At 44.5% G+C, this 12,281-nt stretch overlaps 1 protein-coding gene across 3 annotated transcripts in view; it reads right to left on the bottom strand.

The window, feature by feature from the left end:
- The window catches only part of ADAMTS12 (ADAM metallopeptidase with thrombospondin type 1 motif 12), a 474,912-nt gene that overhangs the window by 190,784 nt on the left and 271,847 nt on the right, over positions 1–12,281 (bottom strand). For all 3 annotated transcript variants that reach the window (XR_002097463.1, XM_019517990.1, XM_019517991.1), the window contains exons 7-9: positions 11,474–11,623; positions 6,885–7,028; positions 5,882–6,026 (exon numbers count right to left, since the gene is read on the bottom strand). Coding sequence is in view for 2 of the 3 variants with exons in the window: in XM_019517990.1 (XP_019373535.1) it covers positions 5,882–6,026; positions 6,885–7,028; positions 11,474–11,623 (439 nt within the window). In the remaining variant the exon portion in view is untranslated. The remainder of the gene's footprint in view (positions 1–5,881; positions 6,027–6,884; positions 7,029–11,473; positions 11,624–12,281) is intronic.

Here is a 12,281-nt window from a genome sequence, read left to right as displayed (position 1 = left end):
GAAAAACACAGGCTCAGGGGGGACCTGGTGGCTACTTATAAGTACACAAGGGGTGTTCATCAGGATCTGGGATAACGTTTGCCAGAGCGCCCCAAGGAAAGACAAGGACCAATGGTCATAAACTCCTACAAGATCATTTTAGGCTGGACATAAGAAAAAAATTCTTTACTGTCTGAGCCCCCAAGACCTGGAATAGACTCCCTCCAGAGGTGGTGCAGGCACCTACTATGGACTTATTCAAGAAACGCTTGGATGCTTATCTTGCTGGGGTCCTTTAGCCTTAGCTGACTTCCTGCCCCTGGGGTAGGGGGTTGGACTTTATGATCTTCAAGGTCCCTTCCAGCCCTAATGTCTATGAATCTATGAATCTAGTCCTTGTATAGACACTTAGTTCTTGCCTAGATTTTCAAAAATACCAGGACCAGGGGCTCCCTTTGCAACACCATGGCATACAATGTGCCCAGATCATGCAAACTGTATCCCATCTCCAAGACTGACAAAGACTTTCTTTAAAACATGGCTACTTATTGGGCTGTAACTGGGAAAGAATGCTTTTAAAAAAGTGCCTCTCAGAAATGGGCAGCAACTTTCAGATCTGACTTAGATGCCAAATGCTTGGCCCATTCCCCTTTAAATCAGTTAAATTAATCCATCAAGAGACTGGTTCAGTCAAGCTACTTGTTTGTTAGACATCATGGCCAGATCCAGACGTGTAGGCATGTGCGGTTTGTGGCACCACAGACCTCTTTGTGGCACCACAAACCAAACATGTTGCAAATTAAACTGTGCATGATGCTGATAATTAACAGCACTGGGGCAAAATTTGGTACTGGGATTTCCAAGTAGCAAAAAAAGCCCTTGGAAAAAAAGCAGCACAAAGCACACCAAAATGGTGGGACAAACATGGAAACAGGGAAGCAGGCAGCCCTGGGTGCACTGCAGATCCCTCAAGCTGAGGCACCGTATCCCATCCAGCTGCTCTCTGGCTGGCTGGGATGCAGTGTGCCTCAAGCAGGGGGAGCAGGTAGCTCTCTGAGCTGGCACAGTGGATCTGCAGCATGCCTCCATGTGCCTCAGTGCAGGGAGGGAGGGACTTCACAGTCCCCTGGGATGTCTGCTCCCCTGTTTCCATGTACTGCTCCCCAGCTGGCTGCTGACCCACCAAGGGGACTGCCTGCTGGCCCACCCTGTGCTGATGCACTGTGCGCTCCAGCCAGCCCCACCCCAACACATGGAGCAGTGGGACAATGTGTTCCACTGCAAACCACATGAGCAGGGCGTGCACTGCAGCACAAAGCAGCAGCACAAATTTGTGCCACTACTATTTTTGCTGCTGTAAACACACGCCCCTGCTCATGTGGATGCGGCCAATGTGTAGTGTTTGTTGGTCTCTATTTGGTCACATTATAATACTGGGAAAGAACAACTGAGGATAGACAACAGCTCAATATTCTCCACATTTCAATACTTTTAGTTCAATAAAAACACTGTTTAGTGGATGGATGGGGCACAACTTTTTCAGGATGAAGTGGTAATGTTAGACATTTATTCTGGTTGAAGAATTGCATTTCACTGTGTACAGTATGTTTTTGTCCTTATTTATACAGAGGATGTTTTATTCTTTTATATTCTATGAAGCACACTCCACCATTACGTTTCAAATAATCAGAGCGATACATAGTTGCTAATAAGTGTACTTCAACATTTTGTCTATTAGACTAACATACCTGTATATTTAAGTTGAATTCAGCCCACTGCTGACAGTCACATTTTCATGCTAAGCAGATGTCCATAGATTTAAAAGCAAACGTATTCTTCCATTAAAAAGTGAGGGTTCTTTGCAGTAAACTTATTAACCTTAATAGAAATTATACATTTCTATATCCCAGACTTTTCTTCATTATTAATAATGATAGAAGAAAAGAATACCATACATAGTATATAACATTTTAATTGGGCACATGTGGGAATGACAGGGTTTAATAACTCTTGAATTCACATACTGCATGAGAAATCATTTATTTTATTTTCAGCATGTGCTCTGAAATCAGGGTCTCCTCCTCAAAGTATTTTCAGTCTAAGCCACTTTGTCTCTAAATTCAGAGGCTCAGTATCAAATCTCTATCTCACTGACACCCAGTAGCATAACCTGGGGTGAGCAAGCAGGACACTAGCTCCAGGTTTAGATTAAGAGGGGCACCAGAATAGCAGCCCTTGATGAGCCTGCACCACATTAGGATCACCCTGCACTACAGGAGCAGTGGCAGCAATGACCCATATGCAGAACGTAGGACTCAACCACTCAGCAACCCCCTGCTTGAGGTGCCAGAATTATGAGCAGTCAATACAAATATAAGCTAAAATGCCTATCCATAAAGTCTATAAAAAAATGAGTCATCCATAAAAAACTAAGCAACCAGGAGCTTGACTGAAATCCCTTGTGGGAAAGAAGAGGGAGACAAATATTAATGAATAGACAGAGCAAAATAGTGCCATCTGAGCAGCAGTTGTCTGAGCAGCAGTGTAATACCCTGAAGGGAGAATTCTCTGAGACCTTTGCATGCCATGGGAGCCTCCACAGCCTCAACCTACCTCTGCCCCAGCTATCTGCTGCTGCTGCTATGTCCCATTGCTTGCCTATACCACTGCTGGGTGGTATAGGCAAGCAGGCAACTGTCCTTCTTTGGGGGTCAGTGTTGGGATGGGGGAGGGGGTGAGGCTTGTAGGGGTAAGGCTTGAGGGGGCTGGAGGGGCAGCATGGTATGGGGTGTGGTCAGGGACATTGAGGTGTGGAGGTGAGTAGAAGACCCCTGGGATGGAGGTAGCATGGTGTCAAACCATTGCTGTAATCAAGCAGGATTGCCAAGTTACTTCTGATTCGAAGTTACTTCTCTGCTGAAGAAGTAACTTCTAGGGGTTCTGGGCATAGGTGGCAGAAGGCTGGGGATAATAAGGCTTAGCCCCCACAGATGGGGGGCCCACAGGGCAACTCAACTGTGGGCTGTTGGCTGCTGGGGAGGGGTGCACACTCAAACATGCAGCCAGGCTTGCAGCCACCCAGGATCACAGCCAGCCAGGATCATAGTCCAGGCATGTGGACTGCTGCCCAGCACGACAGCCAGGCAAGTTTCAGTGTACAGTACTATGTGAAGGGTAATGGGCTTGGGGGAGGAGGAGAACATCAAGTCCCCTACAGTGCAGGTGGGAGTGGGACAGAGGCAGGGGCTGGGGTGAATGGGGCTCTAGCGTGGGTCATGGGATGCTCAGAGCCTGCATGGCTCATCCAAGGGCGTGGGGGTGGGGGTGAGGGTTCCCACCATAATGTGCACCCTGGGAGAGGCAAGAGGGGGGCACATGCCCCCTGATCTGTGCGTGGGGTGGAGGCAGACTGCCACTGTGGGTTGGGTTCTGCACCCCGCTGCCTTGAGAGCTGAGTGATGCCATGTGTGTCTCATCGCTGGGTTCTGTGCCCTGTGCATGGCGGGCACATGGCATCATGCTGCTCCTAGGCAGCGGGACACAGAGTGCAGCCCACCTCTGCCCCACACACAGATCTGGGGTCCTGTGCTCCCTGGGGCTCTGCCAGGGTGCATGCAGTGGCAGGAGCCCTCCCCCCACCCCCCAGATCAGGTGTCTGGGCTCCAAGCATCCCACAACCTGCCCCAGCCCCAGGGCCCCATTTGCCCCAGTCCTGCCCCTGCCTCTGCCCCTGCCCCACTCCCTCCCTCATTATGAGGGCCTTGATCTGCCTCCCACATGCCCCTTCCCTACAACACACTTACCTGTGCGGAGGTGAAGGGCAGGGGCATGCGTGCACGCACAAGCATGCACACACGTTCAGACCCCCAAAATAATATTTTCTCCCTCTACCTATGGTTCTGGGGAAAAGGTTCCAGCAGGTGGCTCTTGGTCAGATTTTCACAGGTGCTGAATACCTGCAGCTTCCACTGTAGTGAAGGGAATGGTAGGCTTTCCATCCCTTTGGAAAAATTTGTCCCACTAATCAGTGATCCTTTTTCCTCCTCAATATAACAAGGATACTACTTACTTAATCACTGTAAATATTAAACATATATTTTTTTCGGCACGCTGAAGACAAAGCTCTACATAACTGCTAAGTATCAGTCATTGCTCAAAGTGATCATTTCAGTAAGGAAACCAGTTTAAATTCAGCTAAATGCAACCAAGGGTAAGCAGACACACATCCCATGGGACTTTCTGGACCAAACTCATCAAACATGTAAACAGTGGGGTAAGTTACACATTGTCTATAAATTAACCAGAAAGTGGCAAGGCAGCATAACGGTCATCTCTCTCAAAGTATACATTAATTTTGTTAATATTAAGTATGCTACACTTTCACATAGTCTTGTATCAAAATTAAGGACACCCACAAACTATTTAATTATTATTCGTATAAATACCTCATGTTTATTGATTTTGCAGTAAGATTAAACAGAATGTGCATTGCATTATTTTATGCAAAATAGAGGCCTTGTAAAAATGCTACAATTTAATTTACTCATATCTATTTAGCTATAAATTAATTAGGAGAAACTGAATATAAAATTCTAGTAAATTCACGTTCAAGCGAGAGGCAGAATTAACTAACAGGTTAAATGATACCTTGATTTCCAATCTGTACCAAAAGGCAAATTACAACACCAGAGAACAGCTGTGAGACATATAATGAATGCAACATGTCATTATATACTTCAGTTTCAACTGGTACAGTTGAGGGTTGCTGCCCATACTATTCATTACAACTAAAAAGATGAATCAGAAATGTACAATGTCATCTCAATGGGGCTAGATGCAGATTCTCGTAATAAACAAAATGGAGCAAACAACCTAGATGGTTCTTTGAAACCATTTCTTCTAAGTCACTTAGGGAGGAGTGCTTTAAATAGAGCAGCTCCAGGGGGCCACTCTAACTAAAGTGCCCACACCATCTTGTGTATTCAGTGTCCTGCATTTCAAAATGGTGGCAAGCTTTACTTAAAGCGCTCCCACCATCATTTTGAAGTGCAGGGTCACTAAACACACAGGACACCGAGGCTGCTGGAGCACGCTAATTGCAACGCATTGGAGCAGGTGTCGTGTTAGGGTAGCTTGTCATATTTTATGCTATAAAGTTGCACCTGTTTACAGAGTGGTGAATTATAGTATTGTCTAAAGTTTTCTTGTATATTCAACCTCATTTAATCATTGCTTAAGTTCTGTGTAGCCTCATTATCTCAACTTTTCATTTTGCTGGTGTCTGCAGTATCAGCTGGCCTTGCCTCTTGCAAGCAGCTTATGACCTTGAGTTTGCTTGCATGATGTTTATTTCCTTTTCTATCACTGTAAGAAGTTTTTCTAACACAACATAGTAATAGTTTTGTTACCACCTTAGGGTAACCACAGCTTGCACAGCAGGAGGCACAATTGTGTGGATCACACATTAGATCCATTTTGCCTTTACCTGCATGTATACAGTGGCCCAAAGAGGCATTCCTGATCTCTGGATGCCAACCAGGCTTGGTTGTAATCTAAGGTGTCAAGCTGCTCAGCTTTGTTAAGGCTGAGGCAGTTCTGGGCATGCATCCAGGGTTCCCACAAGTACTTGAAGAGCTTAACAACAGTTGAGCATGTCACTGTTTTCTGAATTAAATGCCTCAGTTTCATCTAAGCCCTGCTTTGGCACCTACATCCTTTTTCAGCTCTGGCCCAAGTCCATGACACAATCAGTTAGAACAGTCATATTCATGTGATATGAATTGGCAGTTGCAGGATTTCAAAACCAAATGTAACTTTTCCCATGAAGAAGTTGGTCAGGATGCAGAGAGAGCCAAAAGCTAGCATTTGCATCCGAAGAATAATGAGAATAAACAGTACTTACATCCACCTCTTCACAGAAAGTAGCATTGGGACCATACTGCAGCTGGCATTGATGATGTACATCATAGATAACACCAGGGGCAATGAGAGGGGATTTTAAAACCTTCTTCTTTGGGATATCATCCAGGCAGAATCCCCACCCTCGGCTAAAGATGAAAGTGACAAATTAGAGACACAAAAGACTCATGATTTTTTTAATGTCTGAAAATGATCTAATAATTTAAAGTCACTGATGGCTCTTTCCCATGCAGTCCTTACGTAATAATGCTTCCAGATTTTAGCTGGGGCAATGGTGGACTTTGAGCAAATATGCTGTTATTTCCAGTAAAGTTTAGCTGTGGGAAGAGCAAAGAACTTTAAAATCTAGGAGCAGCTGCTCATTAAGGAACAAACAACATATTGATTTCTGTATTCTTACCTGCCCATTGTTCAAATCCTACATTTTTTAGAAGGATCAAGGTATGCAAATGCAACAAAAAAATTGTGATTCTGCTGTGTGGTAGGTCATGGCTGCTATGTAGCTTTTAGCAGCTCTCATTTCTTCCAATGCTTTATGGAAAAGACTTTTGCCGCAACTTTCTTCATACCATCAACTAAGGGAATTTTATATGGGAAATATATGATTTTTCCATTGGAAATACAATGAAATGCCTATAGCTATTAGAATGACCTCAGTGAGGCCTGCAGACTCTCACAATACCACCACAGGTGTCACATTTAAAAAAAAATGTAAGCTTGGACACATCACTTAGGCCCACAGGAAATACTAGCAATAGAACCAAAGCCCCTTCCTGTGCCTTTTCTCCCAGTAACTCATGATGGCCGTGGGTCCCACCAGATGTTGAACTCAGTTGATATCAAAGTCTAAGTTGAAGCAGTATATAACCAAGCTTCCAGAAATCAGAGTATCCTGTTCAGTCAGTTTTGGAAGTGCCATGGCATGAGAACCGGTAATGTCAAAGGTTTCCACTACACCGGGTAGATATCACTTTCTATTCACTCACTCTAGGAAACGTGTGATGTATTCCTTGCTGCACTGTGACCAGGTAAGTGGAGAAGGGTCATACTGTAGCTGCCGGGACATGATGTACGGACGCTTTCCAACAGGCTCACAGTCATTGTCTTTTCCATCATGCTGGATACCAAAACTGAGAGACAGACACGTTACCAAGCACAAGAAGCAATCACTGTAGCCACTGTTTACATAGCACCTGTCTTATAAAAACCCTGCAGTGTGTAGAAAAATGTACAAGTATCGTTTCATTCATCAGTTAAAAAAAGATGCCCCATAAAGTGCCTGAGCCACAGAGTACAGAAGTCTCCCACTAACTTCAATGGGTTCAGATCAGGCTCAGAGTACACAGCAACTATCCAAACAAAAACTAACATATATACTTTCCTGACTGAAACTGAGAGTTTTAGGGAGTCATAATATCTTCATCCAATTTGAATTTGCCCACAGCCTCACAGTGTGTACCCCTTCTCTAGCAGAAGTGCTAAGGGATTTGCTCTATGCCTTGTGCATAAAGCAATGCTTATTAGTGCCATTAATTTGGTAATGACTCTGAGGGAAGGAGTAAAATAGAATCAACATGACTTCCTGAACCACACTCATTCATCCCTGGGCAGGATAAACCTTGTTTAATCCAGGAGGGCTGATAAAGATCAGAGAATGAGGATGGGGACTGCAATGAGTGGCTTTAGAAAGACAGACATTTTAGGGATATATTACTGAAAGTTTGGGCAAAAGCAATATCTGTCCCCAGAATTACAGGCTATGTTTTGTTCTTAGTTGCTGGAGTAAATGAAAAAGAATTCCATTCACTTCAGGAGATACTTCAAACTTTCAACATTGTAAAACTAGTGGCAGAATTTGATGATCAGTTAGTACTGATTTTCTTGCATAATCATTTACCCTGATACCATACTTTTCTTTTTATTTATCATTTTAATGGTGTCACTATTGAGTGATTGATTTCTACAGATGTGCTGCTTCCCACATTGTCATACATTCATGAAATGATCAGTATGTTGGTCTCTAATTTCCTCATCATCTCTCTCTATTTCTTCATACTGCACATTGAAAACAGATCATCTTCATAGCATGTCCTCCCCAAAACCCCTCAGAACTAAGGTTTATCTAACTCCTTCAAGTCTTTTTGATCCCAGTAAGAAATGTTTTAATGAACAATTTGTAAAAACCATAAACAAAAAACATCTTGCTGAAACACCAGTGCCTTTGTAGGTTGTTACAGTACCACACACAATGGGCATGTATAGACAAAATGAGGGGCATACGTGCAAAACACTTGAAAGTGGGTTAAATGCTTTTGCACCACTTTAATAGTGTTGGAGTTTGCACGCATCAGCAGTGTATTGCACATTAATTCCAGCTGCTGTAGCACGTTTGGTGGCATAATGCACCTTAAATGACTTTGGGGCATAGCAAACTAAAACGCCTCTGAGGAATGTTAGTTTGCTACCCCACACCCATAGCTCAGGGGCTGTGTAGGCAGCCCATGTAGGCCGCCTGGCAGCAGCCCAGGAAAGCAGGCTCCACTGAAGGAAAAAAAAAAAAGGCAGAGCGCCAGATCTTTTTTTTTGCTTTTTTTCCCTTGGAGCCTGCCTGCCTGCATGACCCGGTCCTTCCCTCCATGGCTGCTGTGCCCTCCAGGACCACCCAAGCTGGATGCCTTTGGGTGGGTGCTGCCTGGGGAGACAGGGGTGGGGGGCTGCTGCTGCCATGGATGGAAGCACTAGCTCCCTCCCCCCCTGGCAGCCCAGGGACTACTCCACCCACCAGCAGCTCGCCCTCCCCTCCCTGCCACCAGAGAGGCAAGTAAGACACGGGTGTATATGACACGGAAGTTTACTTTGCACGGGTGTTTTTAAAAACCCACCACTTCAATTTAGGGCTGCCATTTCATCTACACACCCCCTAAGACTCCCCAATGAATCAAAAACCTCTAAAACTTTAAAAATCTTTTTTTCTTGAAAATGTCATTACAAAATGACCGAAGAGCTCTAAAAAAGTATGCTTATCTTATTCCTTCTTCCACAACTTCTTTTAAACATTTACAAGCTGTTCCCTGCTCCCCTTCTAGGTACATATGTAAAGAATAAGGGTTAGATTTTCAACAGCACCTAAATCCCTTAGATGTGCTGAGAATTACTGACTGAAATAGCATACACCAACAACTGACTATCAACTGGGCATGGTGGGGTTGTGGTCTGGCCCTGATCCAACCACAAGAGGGGAAAGGGGCATAGCCTGGCCCCATGAGGGGGAAAGGGGATGCAGCTGCCACATGGGACATGGGGTTTGGGAATTTGGCCATGGGGAAAATGGCCATGTTAATGATCACTGCCCTCCCACTGCCAAATTTATGGATCTAGGGCCAGATGCAATGGCTCCATGGGCAACAGGTGGCCTGCTGGTTGGATGCTGAGCACTTCTGGGATAGAGGGTACAGCCAGTCTGGAATTTTTCAGAATAAAAAAAACAATTTTAACAGAAAATATTTTATTTTGATTTCTCACCTACAAAAAAATAAAAATAAGGTAAGAATCGAGTATTTTAAGTAGTAGACCTGACATTAAATATATTACTTTGAGTCTATCTAACTTTAAACTGCATTTCCCTGTTGTGGTATGTTGTCTCATGGGAATTATTATCCAGATACCTGAAGTTCCTATTTTCTCATATAGGCTGGTATCCCTAGCTAAATTACATTTCCCATGATGCAATGCAGGCTCACTGGAGAGACCATATAATTGTGCTCTATGAGGCTGTGTCCTACAATAGAGAAATACTTTCTAAAGCTTTACAGTATCAAAAAAATCAGATCTGTTCAAAAAATAGTTTAAAAAAATGACCTCAAGAATATCAAAATATAGTTTAACTACAAAAATGAGGAAGTTAAATATCAGGCATTTCTGAATCCACTTTCCATGGAAAAAACTGTATCTCCAATTTGATCTCAATTTGGGACAAAAACACAGGTTAAAATACTGAAATTCCTTATGGAATGGAATTACTGATTTTTTGCTCTGGCAGATCTGATAAACATGATTGAGCTCCTTATGCCAGGGGGTGTCAAAGTCACCAGGTCCTGACCATGGGACTATTTGTGGGCCAGTTCCAGCCCCAGGCACAAGGTGGCTCTGGCAGTAGCAGCTCCAGCTGCAACCCCGTGCACATGGCAGCGATGGTGTTAGCAGCCCTGGCTCCCAAAGCATACTGCATGCTGCATGCCCCATGCCAGAACTAGAGCCAGAGCACAACTGCTGCAACATTCCTTGTGTCATGGCAGCAGCTCATGGGGCACATGGCAATAACAGTTCCAGCTTCAGCTCCAGTGCTGGCATGTGGCAGCAGCACGACCATCAGCCAAGGAGGTAGGACTGCTTTGGTGGTGATGGGCAGAGTGGCTAGAGGGTGATCAAGTTTGTACCAGCCCTCGCTTGCCCTCCTGCAGCTGATGGCCATGTTCCCCAGGGCCCAAGAGTCCCAGGTTCTATGGCAGACCACTTCCCTGGGCATACCTCCCACTTCCAATAGACTGCCGATAGCCCAGCGGCCAGGTAGAGCAGCTCTGCAGCCTGGATCCAGCTCTCAGGCTGCATGTTTGACACCCCTACCTTAGAGGACAGTTGTATTTCCTCACTTATGTAAAATCCAGAGTAAACTATATATTATAGGGCTGTGCAAAATTTCGCTGGCTGTTTCATTTCAACATTGTTTCGACTCATTTTGAGGTTGAAACAGCAAAGTTTAAATGAAACACAGGGCTTTAAAATAGCTTTGAAACAAAATGAGGCTAGTCGAAACGTTTCGAAAGTCAAAACGTTTTGACCATAGCGCTGGGGATGGGAAGTCAGTCCAGCTGGGCTATCTTCCCATTCCCAGTGCAAGATCTGGCCAGGGACAGGAAGTCATCCCAGCTGGGCTGTCTTTCCATCCCTGGCGCTAGATCAGCCCAAGATCCCTCAGCCCTGCCCCGGCCCGATCTAGTGCGGGGGATGGGGAGTCAGCCCAGCTAGGCTGAGTTCCCCTCCCCAGGACCACCGTCATGCAGGACTGACTCCCCAGCCCTGGCCCGATCTTGTGCCAGGGATGTCCCAGCCTGATCTACCTGGGAATGGGAACTCAACCCAGATTGGGAGAATTACCTATCCACCAGAGCTCCAGATATTCAAACCAAGAGTTTCTTGAATTTTACCCAGAAGCCATATTGCACCCAGATTCCTTCCAAGTCATAAACATTGTGCTTACATGTTTTATTGCTTTTGCATATAAATGACAGATGTAGATGGAGGCTGCAATTTGCCCAAAGCACCTGAAGCAAGTTAAGCAATAAGGATTAAGCTCACTGAGGGCCTGATCCTCAAGTCATCCCTGTAGTGTGAGGCTCTAAGGTGAGGCAATACTATAAAGAGAGATATGTTTCAAAGGAAATGTCACTAATGAGCCTTTACAGATATCTTAAGTCAAGACTTTTCAACCATTCTTTTTCTCCAGAAATGTCTATCCCAGAATATACAGAATACCAAACATATTTAGGAGGGAAATGCTTTTTATGTTCCACTATACCTGTGTCCAAGTTCATGTGCAATAGTGAATGCCAAGGGCAATCCAGAATCTTCATTAATATTACAGCTCCGGTGAGGCTGACACATACCAGACAGATGAGACAAACCCAAGGTTTCACAGGGACGATTCATGCCAGCACAAATGTCCTTCCTGCAAAACCAGTAAAGACTCACAGTTTAGAGAGTATAAAAAGTGTTTTGTCTTGCTTATGCCAGGTGGTAAACTCATACTACATTAATGTTAGTGAGAATTTTAGGCAAAGGGTGGTACACCTAGCATTTATACTGGCATACCGTACTTACGGCTGCCATTCACCAGGAAATACTTATATTGTGATAGTGCCTAAATACTCTAACTGGGACAAGGGCCCATTTCTGCTGAGCTTTATAGAAACAAAGAGAGACGATGCAAGTCCTAAAAGCCTTTCATCCTGAGAACTCAGACTAAATGGAAAAGATGGGGATACAAAAGAGAAGCAAATGAATGTGGTGAAGAAAAGGCATTTCTTTAGTAGTTACATGGAGTGCAGTAGACAGTTTTGTTTTCCCACTGGGATTATACAAGTAGGGGGGAGGAAACAGGAAGGGAGCAGTATAGCCACTACTTGTCATCTGCCCAACTAGGATCAGGAGGCTGACTTGTAAATATCTAGGAGGTGATAGCTCAATGCTCGGGTAGAATTACATCAAAGGAAGAGGAGGACAGTATAACTGTCAGGGTGTCATTGTCTTCTTTCCTGTCTATGGAACAGGACACTATATAGTGAAGACAATAGTGTTCCTCTGTCGTCTTAGGACAATATCTTATC

The sequence above is a fragment of the Gavialis gangeticus genome, unplaced genomic scaffold (genome assembly GCF_001723915.1).
Source record: "Gavialis gangeticus isolate Ggan-Ray unplaced genomic scaffold, GavGan_comp1, whole genome shotgun sequence".
Classification (NCBI taxonomy): domain Eukaryota; kingdom Metazoa; phylum Chordata; order Crocodylia; family Gavialidae; genus Gavialis; species Gavialis gangeticus.
The sequence above is the reverse complement of the archived record's forward strand: the minus strand, read 5'-3'. Positions and strand labels throughout refer to the sequence as shown.